General features: G+C 42.6%; 1 protein-coding gene across 9 annotated transcripts in view; it reads left to right on the top strand.

Annotated features, from left to right (window-relative positions):
- pik3c2b (phosphatidylinositol-4-phosphate 3-kinase, catalytic subunit type 2 beta) overlaps nucleotides 1-18,767 on the top strand; it is a 148,152-nt gene that overhangs the window by 7,596 nt on the left and 121,789 nt on the right. For 8 of the 9 annotated variants that reach the window (XR_011358511.1, XR_011358510.1, XM_069942020.1 and 5 more), the window contains exon 2: nucleotides 8,239-9,324. The exons of the other annotated variant lie outside the window; for it this stretch is intronic. Coding sequence is in view for 6 of the 8 variants with exons in the window: in XM_069942020.1 (XP_069798121.1) it covers nucleotides 8,311-9,324 (1,014 nt within the window). In the remaining 2 variants the exon portion in view is untranslated. The remainder of the gene's footprint in view (nucleotides 1-8,238; nucleotides 9,325-18,767) is intronic. 9 annotated transcript variants of the gene reach the window in all.

Below are 18,767 nucleotides of genomic sequence, written 5' to 3' on the forward strand. Positions count from 1 at the left end.
GCACGGAAAGAAAAGGGGGTCCGGGAGAAACTCAGCAGGTCAAGGGGGGATCTGGGTGAAACTCAGCAGGTCAAAGGGGGGTCCGAGAGAAACTCAGCAGGTCAAGGGGGAGGGCTCCGGGAGAAACTCAGAAGGTCAAGGGGAAGGGGTCTGGGAGAAACTCAGCAGGTCAAGGGGGGTCCGGGAGAAACTCAGCAGGTCAAGGGAGGTCCAGGAGAAACTCAGCAGGTCAAGGGGGGTCCGGGAGAAACTCAGCAGGTCAAGGGAGGTCCGGGAGAAATTCAGCAGGTCAAGGGAGGTCCGGGGGAAACTCAGCAGGTCAAGGGGGGTCCGTGAGAAACTCAGCAGGTCAAAGGGGGATCCGGGAGAAACTCAGCAAGTCAAGGGAGGTCCGGGAGAAACTCAGCAGGTCAAGGGGGGTCTGGGAGAAACTCAGCAGGTCAAGGGGGGTCCGGCAGAAACTCAGCATGTCAAGGGGGGTCCGGGAGAAACTCAGCAGGTCAAGGGGGGATCTGGGTGAAACTCAGCAGGTCAAAGGGGGGTCCGAGAGAAACTCAGCAGGTCAAGGGGGAGGGCTCCGGGAGAAACTCAGAAGGTCAAGGGGAAGTGGTCTGGGAGAAACTCAGCAGGTCAAGGGGGGTCCGGGAGAAACTCAGCAGGTCAAAGGGGGATCCGGGAGAAACTCAGGGGGAGCCTGATCTCGCCAGGACCGTTGCCCACTCCCCCTCCCTGCCGCAGGCCGACCCGCGACTCATGGTGACGGGGCCGCTGATCCGCCGAGATGCCGCCCTGCAGCGAGAGCCGATGCCCCCGCACTGTCGTTGTCCAACCCGATCGCCCGCAAACCCCGCCCTCCCGCACACAGGCCTGAGTAAGTATTATGAACTTTAATCTCAGGATAAAACGATCTTTCAATAGTTTCATGTCACAGTGATAAATATATTCCTGGTTAAAAATGGTCCTGCACCTGGATACAAGCTCATTAGGCATAAAACTTGAAAAGTGTGTAAATCAAAGGATATCTGTACCAATGGAAAAAGGGCATGGCAAATAACTCTACTAGAGTTCATGCCCACAATCAGTCACCCATTTGATTGTTTCAGGAATCATGTTATTCTCCCACATTCTCAATAGCCCTCAGATTTTACTATTCGACAGCACACTAGCAACATTTGACAAATCCTCTATAGAGAAATATTATTTATTGAATATTTTATTTCTCATTTGTTAATGCTTCTGGAAAGAGTTTATCCAAAACTATTATTAAACATTTATTTTAATAAGAAAAAGTTTAACATTACATATGTTGAAAGAAGAGAAAACATGCAGATGTTGTTGAAAATTTTCAATAAATATTTAGTTCGGCCCTCGACTTAGTCCAAGTTTTTAATTTTGGCCCTCCGTGAATTTGAGTTTGACACCCCTGGTATAGAGTAACCAATGGCATGATGCTAAATAGCACTCTGCTAAGTGCAGTGCTCACATGAGGGGAGGTTCTTTTCCACTAAAGATCCTTGGTCTTGCAGCCACATCCTGAGATGTGAATCAGGGAGAACTTCCATGATGAATGCAAAGAAAAGTAACTTCAGCTATGCTAAATTCGGATGGCAGGCTAGGCATGATTATAATATTATGGCAGGCAAAAAGCAATTTTGTGTTTAATGACGTGTTCTGTATTATGACATGACAATAAAGGTATCTTGAATATTAAGCAAAGAGAAGTTGGAGGTACTCAGCAAGAAAGAAATGGATGATAGATATTTCAGGTGGGGACACTCTAATTTCAACAGCCAACATTTCAAATTGAAACCTTGTTCAAGTCCTGACCCAAAGTGTTGACTGACCATTTCTCTCCATGGATGCTGCCTGACCAGCTGAGTCTTTCCAGCTTCTGTGTTTGATGATTTGTCCCAAGATAACCTTGTCAAATGTTCAATGGATTCAGGAGTGCAAGTAACATTGTGATGTGAGGTACACAATTACAATTAATGAGGGAAGTTACATTTGCATAGGCAGTGAGAATTTAATTGGATTCAAACACAAATTAATGAATATAATATGATGGCAATGTATAAAACAAATTCTTGTTAAGTTTAAATGACCCAGATTCAAGGACAATTTCTTCCCTGCTGTTATCGGATTATTGAATGAACTTCCCATCAGTAAAATGATGCTGCCCTTGCACTATGTTAATTCAACATTTTTTTCTATAATGCTATTCTCAGCACTTTTCATTTAACTTTGCACTGCCCATTTTACCCAAGGATAGATGAATGGGCTGGATAGGAGGCAAATCAACATTTTCCAGTGCGTTTTGGAGGATGTGACAATATACAATTCAATTTGAAAATGCTGATTGGTGTAGGGCTCTTTGCCATTGTAGAAGTGAGTGAATAGAACTGGGGTGAAGAGCAGGTGTTCCAAGGTGCATCAAGGTGCATTGATGCTCGTACAACACAAGTGACAGTCATACTAGAGTTAAACATCTGCAGTTTTTGAAACTCCTTTCACAAGGACTGGTGAGGGGCTGATTGTCCTCTGCATCCATCATCGTTAAGTGTGTAATTTTAAAAAATGTTTCCTTTGTCACCATTAGTTACAGCTCCTTTATGGCAGCAGATAATGCTACTGCCACACAGTTTCACCGACCTGGGTTCAAATCTGACCTCCGGAGCTGTCTGCTTGGAATTCATGTGTTCTCTCTGTGACTGCATGGGTGCTGCATTCCAAAGGCATGCAGGATGGTTGGTTAATTGGGGAACATAAATTGCCCCTAGTGGAAGAATTTGGGAGGGGGGTAGTTGGCAAATTGGCCATGTGAGAAAGAATAGGTTAATTGTTATGTTATGTTATGTTATTGTGTATTGTTCTGACAGTAGATTCAAAGCCCTAAATGGTCTTGTGGTTTTTGCGAAGATAGATTTTATTTACCATTTTTTGTGTGTGGAAAAGTTTGAATGGAGGTGACTTTCACACTGAGTATAGAATTGTGAAGGAAAACTAGAGGACTTTATTCACTCTCTTCTTCCTGTAATTTACTAGAATAGCAAATTCATGGACAAGATTCTAAGCAGAAACAATAGTGTGGCATTGAGATTCTGCAGAATTTCTGTTGAAGCTTTTAGTGAGGCAAGATATTTCCTCCCGCAACTGTCACCAAATGAATTCATCCAAAAGCCCATTACAATTAGTGAAACACTTGTCGAGATCCATTCAGGTTTTGAAATTTAAAATCCAGCTTAAGACCAAGAGCTTTTTAATATTTCGGATGCACAACCCAACCTTCGGGTGCAGGCTCAGGAAGGGCCTGGTCAGAGACAAATGGCCTGATTTTTCAGGTCCCATAACTTGGATTTAAATCATGTTAATTCAGATAAACTTACTAAACAGTAGTGATGTTCAGTATACAAAAATGACAATTGGTATAAATGACCTACAGGGGCTTTGAGTTGGCTCCCTTTCTCGATAATTTCAAATGTTGGGCTTCAGTAAAGATAAACTTTGATGGATCAAAAGATACTTGTATGTCCAAATATTGGAGTATGGTTTTGAAATTGGTTTGCCTTTTGTAAAGTTCAAGATAGTTCATCAAAATTATATTGTTGTCCTTAGTCAGATTTTTTTTTACAGTTTTTAAACTCCTGTATCTTAGTGTTTTCTTTGCAAATATTTTTCTCACAGATATTTCTAGGTGATATTCTCCCTTGATGTCCATATATCATGTGTGAAAGTTGACCCCCCCTCCCCTGTTGAAATTCTTTCAGGATATTTGTCTTCAAGAGTTCATTGCTCTCGGTTCCAAGCTTCATTAGATTGGGATTGTCTTTCACTGTGATCTTTGTCCTATAGGTTCCCACCACTGAGCTACTCACTTTACCGATTTACCCAGCTTCACAACTTCCTCCTTGCCTCCCCAGCATCTCAGGGCTTAGAGCCCCACTATTGTACACACCTCCATCCACCCATGAAGTCGATCAACAGCAAATTTTAATGAACCTATTTATAAATGAATTGGCCTGGCCCGATCCAATCTGAGCTTGAGAACTTAATATTAATTAGCCAGGATCTATAGTGAATCATGTTATGATGTGGAAAATCCCAAAGCTAATTTTCAAATTAATAGGTAACCATAGTCTTTGCAGACCAGAAACTTTATGGAACACTGCAGTTGCTGTGTTTGTGAAATCAAAAACAAAATTCATCTGGTCCATGTTGAATAAGTATTCTGTTTTGAAACATTGTGCTTTCTTTCACTGTCTTTGGTCGCCATGCTTCATTGATCTCAACTCCACCTTACATAAATCAACATCCTTCACTGCACAGCCTCAGCACTGCTGTGACTGAATCACTGCATTGTTGGTTCCATGTTCTTTGAGGAATAGAATTAATTGATTCTTCAAAGGCTAATTCATGTCTCTCAAATTTAATCAGCGACTCTATATCTCATTCTTGGCTAAAGCCCTTCCTATGGCTTGCACCATATATACTAGTGTAATAGTCGAGTTTTGTGGACCAACTTTTAGAGTAACATTTAGGAGGTTGACAATTACTAATTTTGACCATAGTAAAGACCTGTGTTGTTTGGGGATGGCCGGTACCTTGTGGCAAGTCTGCGCTCGTGGTGTCAGGAGCTCGGATGGGTGTGAGGGCAGCCGGGGCGAGGATCAGCGGTCAACGTGTCAGGTACTCGGATGGTTGAGCAGCTAAGGTATGGGTGAAAGACACCATCTGGGCATTGGGAGCTGGCTGGGGCCGAAAATAAGGGGGGAGGATCAACTTTCACACATGATATATGAAAAATACAAGATTTTGGGACCAAAAAAAGGTTTGCCTATTACGGTACATCTCTCGCCTTTTTTTAATTTCACTCACCCCATTGAACTCAAAAGGAACGCCCACATACGCTCACTTCATTTCCTGGTTTCCTCTTTTTATACTGGGGGACACTTCATTTCTCTACTCATCTGTGGTTTTAATTTTCTTTGAGGTGACTAATTTCATTGATGGAACTGTTCTGTGAACCTTGTTCCTTTTGATTTCCTGCAAATTCCCCTTCTTGCACCCTCTAGTCTAATTCAAAATAAATTCCACTAATGTAGAGTCTGCTGTCGCAGTAAACTCTCAAGGGAGCATTGTCAAATGAAGTTTGGTGCTGAATCCGAAAGGAGACATTGGGATAATTGGCCAGAAATCTTGTTGAAAGAGCCAGGTTTTAGGCGGACCTCGAAGGCAGAAAGGGAGTCTGGAAAAATAATGGGAAGGAACTTGAGAACTTAAATCCTTGGCAGCTGAAGGCGAGGCTGCCAATGGTGGAGCAATTGAATTTGAAGCTGATCAAGAGCCAAAATTAGTGAAAGGCTGAGACCTCCTGAGTTATAAAGCTGGAGTAGGTTGCAGGGATAGGAAAGTTCATTATCATCTGACTGCACATGTACAAAAAAGTGAAACAGCATTTCTTCAGAGCATGTACTCAGCACTTAAAAATTGCACATACTACATGGATATAATTTAAAATAAATATATATTTGGAATTATTTACGTGGTTACAGGATAGTGTTCATCAATCTCACAGCCTACAGGAAATGCTATTTCCCAGCCTTATGATCCTGATCTTTGATGTTCTTCTACCTCCTTCCTAATGGTAGTGTGTCAGAGAGACTGTGTGCTGGATGACAAGATTCCTCCAGAATTTTTCTTGAGACAGATTTAAGCAATGCTCCTAATGAATATTCTCAACAAAATCTGTCCTCATGCGAGAATTTGAATACAGCTTTGTTTTTTTATTGAAAGTGGGATCATCAGTGTCTAACTTTGGGTCAATGTATATTAGCAAGCAGAGACGGTGCAAGTTGGGACACACGGCAAAGTTTGAGTTTTGGATCATTGAGTTTAATCCTTTCAGTTTCAGGGCATCTGTCTTTTTTTTGGCCATAGGCACTTATTCCAGCACCAGGTTGCGTTTGCTTTTTTTTCCCCCTGGGGCTAGAATGATTTCTGCGTTGACATGTGCAAAATAGTCAAAGCATCTAATCTGTGTAACATTTTCCATTTTTGAAAGTTGAAGTTGGTAATTAGTTACATTTGTTGGATGATTTGACTGGGAAGACATTTAACGGTCTAAATTATGCTTTGTGGTGACTCGAGTAAAGATGAGGATTTATAACATTAAATTTAATTGAAATTTGCTTGAATTGTCAGCATTTTTAACACTGCATCACCGGTTTGTGGATGAATATTAGGAGAACTGCTGGTCGCCCTCCTAGTCATTAGTTAAACTTCGTGCGTTATGCTGCTACAATCGGTAATTAAATGCCGCTGCAGACTGTGACAGGAGTACTTGAGATTAGCAATCCTGGCCCGCAGCAGACATTGACATTCACTTGCACAGACAAGCAGCAATGGGAAGGAGAAGCAGAGGACAGAGTTGAGAGGATTAACCAGGAATCGAGCTGAGAAAGAAAGTGATCTCCATTGAGGGGCAGGGGAGTGACGTAGAAAGAGTGAATAAAGAAACTGGAACGAGTGTGGGCCGTTTGAAGGACGGATAGCAATTTAAAGACCTTGGTGTGGATTAATTGGTTGCATGGAAGGGAGGGGATGAGATTGCTGCAAATTTATGAGGAAAAAAATTGCTGATCTGAATATGCAGGGAAGGAAGGAGGTAGCGACAAGGGGAGAGAGGAAGAGTTACAATGTGAAATGCATCAAGGAAATGACATGAAGTAATATTAAGGTACTAGCTCTAATTCTTTAGAATGTTTGGGTTGGCAGTTTGAAGTAGAAGGGGAAGATGGGCAGCGATTTGAATCTGGATGGGGAAAGCAGATTGTTGGCCAAAGTTGAAGAAGGTGCCATACAAGAGGCTGTTAATGGTCAGCATGTGAGGGGTCAGGATTTAGTACAGTTGGCAGGTAGGAATCAAGGTGGGTGCCAAACTGAGCTCGGCCTGCATAATGTTGGGGAATACTTCCCAAGAGAAACACATTCTCTTCCAATCTAGGGTCGGGAGTTGCAGGTATGATGTTCACATTTGAAGAAACTGCCAGGTTGGATGGTTTTGTTAATAACAGGTACTGCAGAAAAATACAGTCAGGTATAAAGTGGGTTATAGGGTGGACTCCGCTCGAAAGAAATAGATTTTTGGGAAATTTGTTGAAAAATCTGATTGTTTTTAAGTATGATACTAACCTGTAAACAAAGTACACAATTTTACTGTAAATGTCACAATAATCTTCGGTTCCAACCTTCTCAACGTGACTAGATCAAGGTCAAAATTTTTGTTTGCTCCTCCAAGAGACCCTGTGGCCTCTTGAGTGGATTCTTGGTTTCTGGAGTGGCATCTCCCACTAGCAACCAGAGGGGAAAAAGGTTGCTCAAAACAGTTCAATGGGTGTCCTGTAGCTAATGGAAACTGTGTTACATCTAAAACTGGATGCGTGTCTAATCCATTGCATCACGTGGCTACTCTTGCTTGACATAATTCATGAAATATAACCAGATTGCCATGGAAGTGCCCAATTTGTGATGGGCGTTGTGATAGGATCGTAAAAAAAAGTACATCACGTGCTTACCTTCATCGATCAGTGCAGCAAGTATAAAAGTTAGCAGATCTTGTAGAAGTATTAGGAGAGGGCATAGATGTAGTAAGTAGTCTTTAACCCAAGGTGGAAATGACAAATACTAGAGGGCTTTGGAATAAGGTGAGAAGGAAAAAGTTTAAAGGAGATATACAGGATATTTTTAATCTTACACCGAATTGGTAGGTGCCTGGATTAGGTTGCTGGGGTTAGTGATAGAAGCAAATACATTTAAGAGACATTTTGACAGATAAGTGAACAGGCAGGGGAATACAACAATATTGATCACATGAAGATAGATGCAGTCAGTTTGACTGATGTCATGGTCAGTATAGATTTGGTGAGCTGAAGGGCCTGTTCCTGTGTTGCACTGTTTTACATTCTAATCTTCTACATGCATTTTTGATCTACCTAGAGTTGGCACTGGCCCAAATGTAGCTTTCATGGATAAATTATATTCTCTTTTAAATACCTTTCCTGCTTCTGTTGCATCAGCTGCTGGAAACGAATGGGGAGCGAAGGGTGAAATAATCCATTGTTTTACAACTCTCTTGACACTCTTGTAAAAATGCTATTTTAACTGCGACATGGTCTGTTGTCCTTCATGTCCACAAATACATATGAATAGATGATTTAAAGCATCAATTGTATTTTTGTTTAGGTTGAATCCAAAATGATTTCTTCGCTTGATGAAGCATTCCAGGAATAAGCTTCAGCTGTGTCAAGCATTAAGATGTCTCAACCCACAAGCAGCAAGGAACACTGGAAACCGTGGGAGATTTCGGGTATCAGCCGGCAGGAGTTGGCCTTGGCGGAAGCTCTTCAGATGGAGTATGACGCGCTTTCAAGGCTTCGGCAGAGCAGCACAACAACGAGAGATGATGGGAAGTCTAAACACATTAACAGCCTACAACTGATTTCATTTGAGGACCCTTTGTTGGAATACAGCCAAACGAGAAATGACCGCAATATCATTAAAGCGTCCCATGGTCTGTCGGGGTTGGACCCTGCTCTCAATAATAGCAAAGGTTCCCTGCTGCCAAGCGAAGGCATTGCTTGTTCTTCTACCTCTGCTCCTGGGCTACCAGATCAATGCCAAGAGGACCACGAATACTATCCTTTGTGGAAGGGTGTATCTGGAACTACTGCAACCACCACAAGCTCCTCTAACAGTGACTCAACTCACCAACCCACGAGTACAGGCCTCCACGCCAATGAGGGGCCTTCTTGCCAACAAAGAGATTATTCCATTATTGACTACATCCCACCAGTCCCTCCACGAGTTCCTCTCGGGCCTAATCGAATTCCCACGTTAGCGGACAATTGGCCCAAGGGTTTACCTAGTGAGAGCATTGAAAAATTGAATATTCCTAATGATATCAATATCTTCACACCAAGCAGTGATGAAACAAATGAAAAGATTGTTGAACCTCCAAACATTTACTCAGGCCAAAAGTTTTCTGGTGAGGATTTTGAATTGATTGACTATGATGACTTGAATGATGCCATAACAAAGCTCAATTTAATGTCTACCTATGGGGAAAATACAAAACTGATACAAGTCGGGAGCATTGGCACGAACTCCACCTTCAAAGGAAAAGACAGAAAGGGGGAATCTTCTGGAAAACCTGTCAGTAGAAGCAAGACTCTCCCACCTCAGGTCCCTCCAAGAACCTATGTGTCCAGATACAGGAACCAGAACAACGCTGTACATCAATCGAAAAATCAAAGGGTCTCCGTTGAACCGGTGAGATTCATGTCTGAAAAATGTTCTAGTTGTTGCCAATGCAGAAAGTTGCATTGTGTAGCTGGATATCAGTTCTCTGCCTGGATGGGTCATAGAACGGGAGAGATTGAAAGGGAGATTGGGAATAAAACTGTGAGGGGGGGGGGGGAAAAAACTTTGTATGGGGAAAGAGATTCAAATCGGTGGCACAGTTAGCTTCGCAGTTGTGCGATGCTGTTACAGTGCCACCAACCCAGGGTTCGAATCCGGAGCCGCATGTAAGGACTTTGTATGTTCTCTTCATGTCTGCGTGGGTTTTACCTGAATCTTCCAAAATGTATGGGGTTATAAGTTAATTTGGGTGGCATAGGTTTAAATAGCCAGAATTGCTATAAATAAAATTAAAAAATTAAATTTAATCTCTCCCAAAGGAGGGTTCAGTGGCTGAATATGTCAAAGTGTAATTGAGCCATTCCGGATGGAAACACAGTCTTCGGCTTATTGAGTCTGCACCAACTGACACCCATACATTTATCCTATATATTCTCCCATATTTCCATAACTCCCAAGGTTCCACCACTCCCCTCACTCCAGGGGCAATTTACAGGAACCAATGAACCTATTAATCCACTCGGTTTTGGGATGTGGAGGAAACCCACGTAGTCACAGGGGAGAAATGCAAACTCTGCACATACAGCACTCAGGGTCAGGATTGAACCTGGGACTCCTGCACTATAAGGCAGCAGCTCTACTCACTGCACCACTGTGTTGCCCTTTATGTTAAACTGCAACAGGGTCAAGTTTCCTCCCTCTTCCCTTGTTTTTGACAGTCCTCATTCTCTTTTGTTTTTCATTTGGCTGCAGGTGGAAATTGCCTTTCGCTGTTTCAAGTAAGGTCACTCAATTTTGTTCTGCCTTTACGTTGTGATTTGACAAAGCCAAGTTTCTGCTTGTTAAAATTGTGCCTGCAACAGGAATTTTTAGTAGTGCTGCTTTATGCCCAAACCCTCTCAGGCTTCTGCAATAATAAACACGGAGATGCACCTGTTCTGTTACCTGTATCGTCACAGGGAGGGTTGGAATCCTGGTGCATACATATCAGCTTTCACAGAGTCATACAACGCAGAAAGAGGCCCTTCGGCCCAACTTGCCCACTCTAACCAAAATGTCCCACCTACATTAGTCCCACTTGCCTGCATTTGGCTCACATCCCTCTAAACCAGTGGTTTCAAACTACCCCTTTAAGCTCACATTCCACCCTATGCCATGTGCTCTGTGATGGTAATGGATTGCTTAAAGTGGTATGTGGGTGGGAAGGGAAGGTTGAGAATCACTGCTCTGGATCCATTTGTTACTGAAATATTTTGCTTGAGAAAAATTGTCATTGAGTTACAAAACCATGCACACAGCGAATCAATTGGGTACAATTAAAACAGTGGTGTTCAAAGTTTTTTCTTTCCACTCACATACCACCTTTATCAATCTCTTACTAATCACAGAGCAATTATGGCATAGGGATTGCTTCAGGTGGAATGTGAGTTTGGGGGCAGTTTGAAAGCCACTGCTCTAAACCCACGCTATCCAGGTACAGTATATATCCTATTTTTTTCTAAAACATTGCAATAGTACCTGCCTTAACCACCCCCTCTGGCAGCCCATTCCATCCACCCACCCATCACCATTTGTGTTTAAAGGAAAAGCTACCCTTCGGGTTCATGTTAAAACTCTTCCCCTCACCTTAAACCTATGTCCAATTTCCCTATTGTGTAGAAAGGGCTCTTTGATTACTTGATCTGTTCCTTTTGAATGCCTCTATGAGATCACCCCTACACTCCAAGGAATAAAGCTCCAGCCTGCTCAACCTCTCCCTGCAAATCAGGCATCCTAGTCCTGATAACATCCTCCTCAATCTTCTGTGCATTCTCTTCAGCTTGTGAAAGTCTTTCCTGCAGTATGGTGACTAAAACCGAATGCAATAGCTTTCATAGCTGCTTTCCTGCAATGGGTGCAGGTATAATTCTGAGATCTGCAGAGAGGGGAAAACTGCATAGCATCAAAAATGTTGCACAGCGGTCTAACACTGTGCAAGAATCAAAGGAGATGTGGAGACCTGGCATTAAGTCTGAAATGTCATTGATTGAACATCAGAATAATGGCAGCGTGTACCAAGTTACCTTAACAAATTCAAATCTCATCAACATCGTAGCAAGACTCCTGATGCGTTAAAACACTTCATCATAGCTTCCAAATACTGTGGTGCTGGTTGGAAGAAGCAGAATCACTATTGCGCTGTGATATTCAACCAAAATCCAACAAAAATCTAATCACCTGCCAAGAGGTTTATTTATTCACCTTTGTTGTGGAAAAGCTGCTCTGTTTGCAGAATTTAAAAATGTACTTGTCAGTTGGCTGAGTATCTTCTTCTGCAATGATTTGACCACTTGGATTTCAGAAAATTGTGGAAGATGTGAAGGTGACATGAGCAGGCTCTTCCCTCCATGTCATAGTTCACAAGATATAGATGCAGTACCAGGCCCATTGAGTCTGCTCCGCCATTCTAATCATGAGCTCAGCCATTCATCCACTCAAACCCACTCCCTGGCCTTCTCCCCATAACTCTTGATGGCCTGACGAATAAAATACTTGTCAATCTCTGCCTTAAAACATCCAATGACCTCACTTCCACAGCCACCTTTCATAAGTGCCATACAATTCTGTTTTAAATTGACACCCTTTTATCCTGAAATTATGCCCTCTTGTCTTACAATTCCCTACCATGGGAAACCTCCTGTATGGCAAAGCAGGCTCAAGGAAGTGCAGATCCTTCCTTCATGAGAATCCCAGTGCTTTGCATTATTTGAGCTCTACCCTAGATTCAACATTTTCTGCAGAAAACTTCTAGGGTGGCGACCTCCTGTTTTGTAGTATTATTTCAGACTGCTCTCTTGTTAAGGTTCCTTTCTTCTAATTCACACAAAGTCTCCTACTGTTTCACCTCCATCTCTGTCCCCAACAGTTTTCTCTTCATGATCCCACTTCCCTCTGCCTTTCCAATTCATGCTTATTTCTCTCAGCCTTAACGGTTGATTTTGCAGCACTGACTTTCCCCCACCAGTTTACTTTTGTACACTTCTGTCCCAATTCTATATTCGCCTTGCTGAATCTGGATCCTATACATAGGATCTTAGCCACCTGATGCTGTTTCCACAGTTGGACAGTGCATTTAAAATGGAGATTTAGGTGGGGGAAAGAGTGAGGGAGTGGGTGGTGAAATACAGCTTGGAAAATTGCCTTTGTAAGTTAACATTTTGAATGGTCCGTGATCGATGGCTGTCGCTGTACAAAGTTTGCCACTGGAGTTGAGCCAAGCTACAAATTTCCATTCTCCTTCTGCTTGCTATTATTGCCTTGGTAACCCACTTCATTTCGACAGAGATGGGCATTGTACCAGCTCACGTTCTCTCTCTTTCATATTTTCTTAGACATGATAATGTGTTATTGCATGTGATTCAGTGCTTATTCTGTGTAACTGATGCTAGAACACCATGAGGAGCGACAGATTATCTGATGCAAGGCCAACTTTTAATTGGATTTGACCAAACTGCTCTTTCACCATTGCTTTTGTACATTGTTGAACAATCCCAAAATGATTATCTTCCCTGCGCCTGGTCTGCTTTTTTTGGAGCTGCGCCAAGCCACACAAGTATTTTCTTTCTATTTCGCCACATTGCCTTAGTAATTGTATGAAGAACGGGAGGTGCTCTGTACCAAATGTGTATCAGCTTAATATGGTTATCATACCCATGGAGCGAACAGATGTTATTGCCTTAGAAATTTAACACTTTGGGCCTCTTCTCCCTGCTGCAAATATCTTGAACCCACCACCCTAACCCTGCTCATTTGCCCAAAGTCAGCAAAAAGATCAGCATTACTTTTTATCAAATCCACAGACTAGCTTTATAAATGTCATTGCAAGTATTTACTGCATCTGGTGTGCCTCTTGTGGCACTCTCTACATTGAGGAGACCGGTCGCAGACTGGGAGATCGCTGTTCACAACAACAGCGACCTCCCAATGGACAACCATTTCAATTCTTGAGTCACTCTCCTGTGCTCACATATCTGTCCATGGCCTTGTGTTCTATCCCACCCAAACCATCCACAAATTGGAGGAACAACGCCTTATTTTCCATCTGGGCCCTCTCCAGCCAGATGACATTAACATTGACTTTACTGCTTTCCACTAAACTTAATCGCCTTCTTTTTCCCCTTCCCAGTTCTTCCACCCACCCAGCCATCCCTTCTCCCCCTCTCCTCCCTCCTTATTCCACCTATCATCTCCTGCCTTTGCCACCCCCCCCCCTCCCCCCAACGTCTGTTTGGACACCTGCCGACGTTTTCTCGTACTTTGATGAAGGGCTCAAGCCCGAAACGTTGCTTCTGTATCTTTGCTACGTAAAGGCCCCTGTGTGGCCCGCTGAGCTTCTTCAGCATTTTGTGTTTTTACTTCAACTCGCGGTGCCTGCAGAAATTTGTGATTTACTTTTTAAAAATTTATTGGGATGTTGATTAACTGTGAAACCAAGCAATAGACATTTCCGTTTAAGCTAATCTGGAAAATAAACAAATTGATTGACCTGGGGACTGGGTTTTTCTTCAGTTGCTAATTTTCTTTGCTACTAAACCATAGCTACTTCTGCGAAAATTATCCCTTTACTTCGGTTTATAGCCTAAGGTTACCACTAATGCCACAGGTGAATTTAATGAAGCCTCAGTACACTAATTTTCTAATGAAAGATACTATGCAAATGTCATCAATATTTTTATTAATCCTTACCAACCCTTTCAGCTTGCATTTATATATTGGTGTGAAATAATTCTGCGATGCTCAACTCATGAACTTGTGTTTTGATGGTCTCACCTACCAGATGTGTGACATTACATCTTGCTCCTTCTCATAATTATTGATCACCTTTTTGATTACCGCATTATTCCCACTAACACTAACATTGAGCTGTGCCCACAAAGCTACAATTTCTGCTGTATAAATGTGTATCCCTAAAGTGCATTGCAGAAACACGCTTGTGTCTACACTTCAGAAGATGTAGGAGCAGAAGTACACTCACTGGCCCACTGAGTGTGCTCCGCTATTCTAATCATGAGCTGATCCATCCTCCCACTCCCCGTAACCCTTGATGCCCTGACTAATCAAATACCTTTCAGTCTCTGCCATAAATACACCCAATGACCTCACAGCCGCCTGCGGCAACAAGTTCCAGACTGACAACCCTGGGACTAAAGAAATTTCTCTGCATTTCTGTTATAAATTGATGCCCTTTTATCCTGAAATAATGCCCTCTTGCCCTTGAATCCCCTACCATGGGAAACCTCCTTGTCACATCTGTTCTGTCCAGTCCTTTCAGCATTCAAAATGCCTCTGAGGTCCCCCATCCCCAGGTACAGTCCAAGAGCTGACAATCCTTTCTTAGATACTAACCCTTTCATTCCTGATGTCATTCTAGTAAATCTTCTCTGAACTATCTCCAAAGCCAGCATGTCTTCCCCCTATCCCCTTCCCTTCCACCCCACCCCCTCCCCTCTCCCCTCTCTCTTCCCCTCCCACCCCACCCCGTGGGTGACCAGAGGGACCCGGAAGCAGGCGGCGGGGACGTGCAGTGTGGTGGCGGCTGCCTTCACCGTGGTGGTGGTGCTGAGCGCTGCGTTGATCATGCTGCCGACAGTGTGGCGGTGGAGAGTGTGGCTGAGACAGGAATCTGCCTGCTTCCTGGTTACCCTGGTAATGGTGGGGCCTGCACCACAGGCCTGGCCTGAGTCTCGCAGCAAAACCTGACGGGTTCTGTGCAATAGGGTCTGCTGTAGGACGCCAGAATTTGTGATACGAATGTGTCTCCAAACATGAAGGATCCTGCAGAATAAAAATGCTTAAAAGGGATTGTTAAATGAGGGAAATGTTGCTTTGTTTTCAGAAATTTTACATGCCCACCTGATTTGCATAGAGTATTCACCACAAATTTCCTGCTACTCTGTTTCACTAAACCCTACTGTCAACATGGCATATTTCCATTTTTAATTTGTTTTTCTACTTAAATTCTTTGTCAATGCTGCAGATTCACAATCTCCTCATCCTGGTTGACGTACTCTCATACATAAAAGCAGTTCTCAAAGGGTTCTTTCCTGATGGAGGAGTTTTGGCTTGAAATGCCTGACCCTGTTGCTTTCCAAGGATGCTGCCTGACCCATTGAGTTCATCCAACCACTTTGTGTGTTGCTCCATTTTGCAGCATCTGCAAATTTCTTGCTTTGTGCAATAGAAGAACTCCCCTATCCACCTCTGGCTGGTAGGATCCAGTGCCCCATTCACCACCACCACCCTCCTCCTCTGGCTGGCAGGATCCAATCCCTTGTCCACCACCCTCCTCCTCCAGCTGGCAGTATCCTGTCTCCCGTCCACCGCCACCCTCCTCCTGTGGCTGGCAGGATCCAGTGCCCTGTCCATCACCCCCCTCCGGCTGACAGGAACTAATCCCCCCTCCTCCACCGCCCTCTGGCTGGCTGGAACCAATGCCCATCCAGCACCACCCTCCTCCGGCTGTCAGGAACCAGTCCCTTTCCACCCACACCCTCTGCCTGGCAGAAATCCTTTCTCTCTTGTTTTACCTCCTCTTAAAGATATCCATTTAAGGTACTGCTTTAAATATACTTCAGCCAATTTGTACTGGAGATGTTCCTCTTGAATACCATATTGAATTTATTGGGTCTTGGTTGTATTTTCAGGCCTTGCTTTAATTTCAACCATATAAGAAAACTGTTTTGTATCTATCTTATCAAACTGCTTAATAAGCAGGTTTTACATTTTTTATGAAATAATTTTCTTCCTATCACAAATGTCAAATCCGGGCCAATCATTTAAAAGCAAATACCCTGCATTACAGCAGCTTCAGAAAAATTGAAATTGTAGTGCCCAAGCTGTTAATGTTTGAAATGTAATCTGACAAAGATGTTCAAAGATGTGATTAAAAGCATTTTTGAAAAATATTGCAATCTTGCAAGGGCATATGATTATCTCATATTGATTATAGTTCAGGTTGTCAGGCCCCCTTTTTCAGGCAAGGGACAATTTACTTCTCCTTTCACTGACATCAAGTCGATGAGGGAAGGATGGCTTTGAGATGAACAGAGTTGAGATTCAATTTGTTGTCATGTAATAAAGACCGTGCAATATTACACAAAATTGGTTTCCGTCTGCCATAAGGCAGACAGATTCACCGGTGGCAGAAAGTTCCTGAAGCGTGTCTTGCAGTCAGAAAGAGAAGCAAAAGAGAGTCCCCTCGGAGTCACCGGATGTCTATTTGGTTGTGCATATACTTACAAAAAATTTAAGTGAAGGAATGGAGTGGAATCTAATTGGACTGTAGGTCCTTTTTTGTTTAAACAAAGCACTTCATGAGTTAAGATTAAGGCTCACTTTATTCATTCTTTTTTCCTTTGGTTATGTTCTTATCAATAACTGCTGTCTTGGTGTCCAGTATGTGCATAACTTCCCCGTCACTGTTTAATGGAAAATTGGAGATCTGAATCAGATCTTGACAAACCAGATTACTGGTAGGTCTATAATCCAGTACACCATATATAGCTGGCATCTCTGCTATATGAAGCCATGAGCCCAATTATGAATAAAAATACCGTATCTGCAGACCTTCATATTTTACCCCAATTATTAGTAAACAGTTTACTAACTGTTTGTATCCATGATCTTGAGCTGATTGTAAATAAACTTCTATTTCTCAGAGCTCGTGTTGATTCCCTGGGCTGGTTAGCCTCTTGTTCAGTGACTCAAGATCAAATCTATGCTTTGATATCTTGACCAATGAGTGGAAATGCCTGAGATACAAGAAGAAATGTGATTGTCCACTCGACAAAATGTGTCTTGGGCAAAATGATCGGTGTGGATTTGAGAGAAATGTGGTGGGTTCACAGAGATCTGTTTCCTGAGTGTGAATCCTAGATGGCTGAAAGCAAAGCTATTTTTCATGACAAGGCCCTAGAATGGTCTCCGAATAGGTCGACAGCCACTTGACATTGTAAGGGGGATCTTGTATTGAGAATCTTCAAAACCTCCACACCTGAATCCTCAGTCATAGTGTGAATGAAGCCAATCAACACTAAGCAGGTTTCATGGCCCATGGGATGAGGAGGAAATATGCCAAGCAACTAAAGAAGAAAGATGTTTGCAACATGATTATATTGTGAGAAATTTATGACCAGATCATGAACTCAACACCAACTACAGTCTCAGCTCCAAGGAATGTAGATGGCTGAGAGGGGATTGGATAGGGGTATTTAAAATTATGAAGGGAATAAATAGAGTAGACGTAAATAGACTCTTTCCCCTGAGGGCAGGGGAGGTTGGAACAAGAGGGCATAAGTTAAGGGTAAAGGGGCAAAACTTTTGGTGAAATATTAAAGGATGCTTTTTCACTCAGAGAGTGGTGGCAGAATGGAATGACCTTCCAAAAGAGATAATTGCGGCAGGGTCCCTTCTGTCATTTAAGAGAAGGTTGGTTGTGTACATAGATGTGAGGGGTTGGAGGGTTATGGGTGGAGAGTGAGGGGGAAGCTAATGGAGTTGTTCAAGTGAACCGGCGTGGACTTGAAGGGCCGACAAGGCCTGTTTCCACGCTGTAAACAGATATATGGTTATATGGATCAAAGATTCTACAAGTTTCTGATACTTCTCAGAGGTGAGAATGACTGTGCTGTTTTTATTTTTGGCTGTCTATCACCTTCAAGCTCTTCATTTTCTCGTGTTTATATTTTCTCATCCTTGAATTGGTCAATTTTTCCAAGTATGACTCCACATGACCTGCCATCTTTATTGCATTCTTCTGAATTCTTTCAGGATGATTGTGTTTGTTGATGATGTGTTTCCAATCATGCCATCCCATCTCACTTACACAGAGAAACACAAGATAGAAACAGGCCTGTTGGCCCAATCCATTCATTTATGCCTCCTCCCATCCTTCTCCATTCAGCCACGAGCTTTAAGACTCTTGTTTTTAATCTACACTTGTTTTGATTTGGTAGCGTCTCTCAATGTCTTTGTTACTCAATTTTTAAACACCAGATTGTTTTTGTGTATAATGATGCCAAGATATGATTAAGCTATCCTTTGGTTTCTGATTTTCAACGATCTCATTCCAATAACCTTAGACTTTGCCATAAGTTTCTTTTATGTGGTATTTTAGCACTTGTGGGTTAGGTTGCAGATACAGTGCTTACTGCAGCTGATCGAGAGCATGAGGTTAAGCAGGCTTTTGTTTTAAATTAGTTTCACATTCTCCAACACTTTAATATTCTACTTCAAATGTGGTTTGATGAAGTGTCACACACATACATTGGATTCCACTGAAGCAGTTGTATTTGCTGGCCAATTTAGGATAATAC

The sequence above is a fragment of the Narcine bancroftii genome, chromosome 5 (genome assembly GCF_036971445.1).
Source record: "Narcine bancroftii isolate sNarBan1 chromosome 5, sNarBan1.hap1, whole genome shotgun sequence".
Classification (NCBI taxonomy): domain Eukaryota; kingdom Metazoa; phylum Chordata; class Chondrichthyes; order Torpediniformes; family Narcinidae; genus Narcine; species Narcine bancroftii.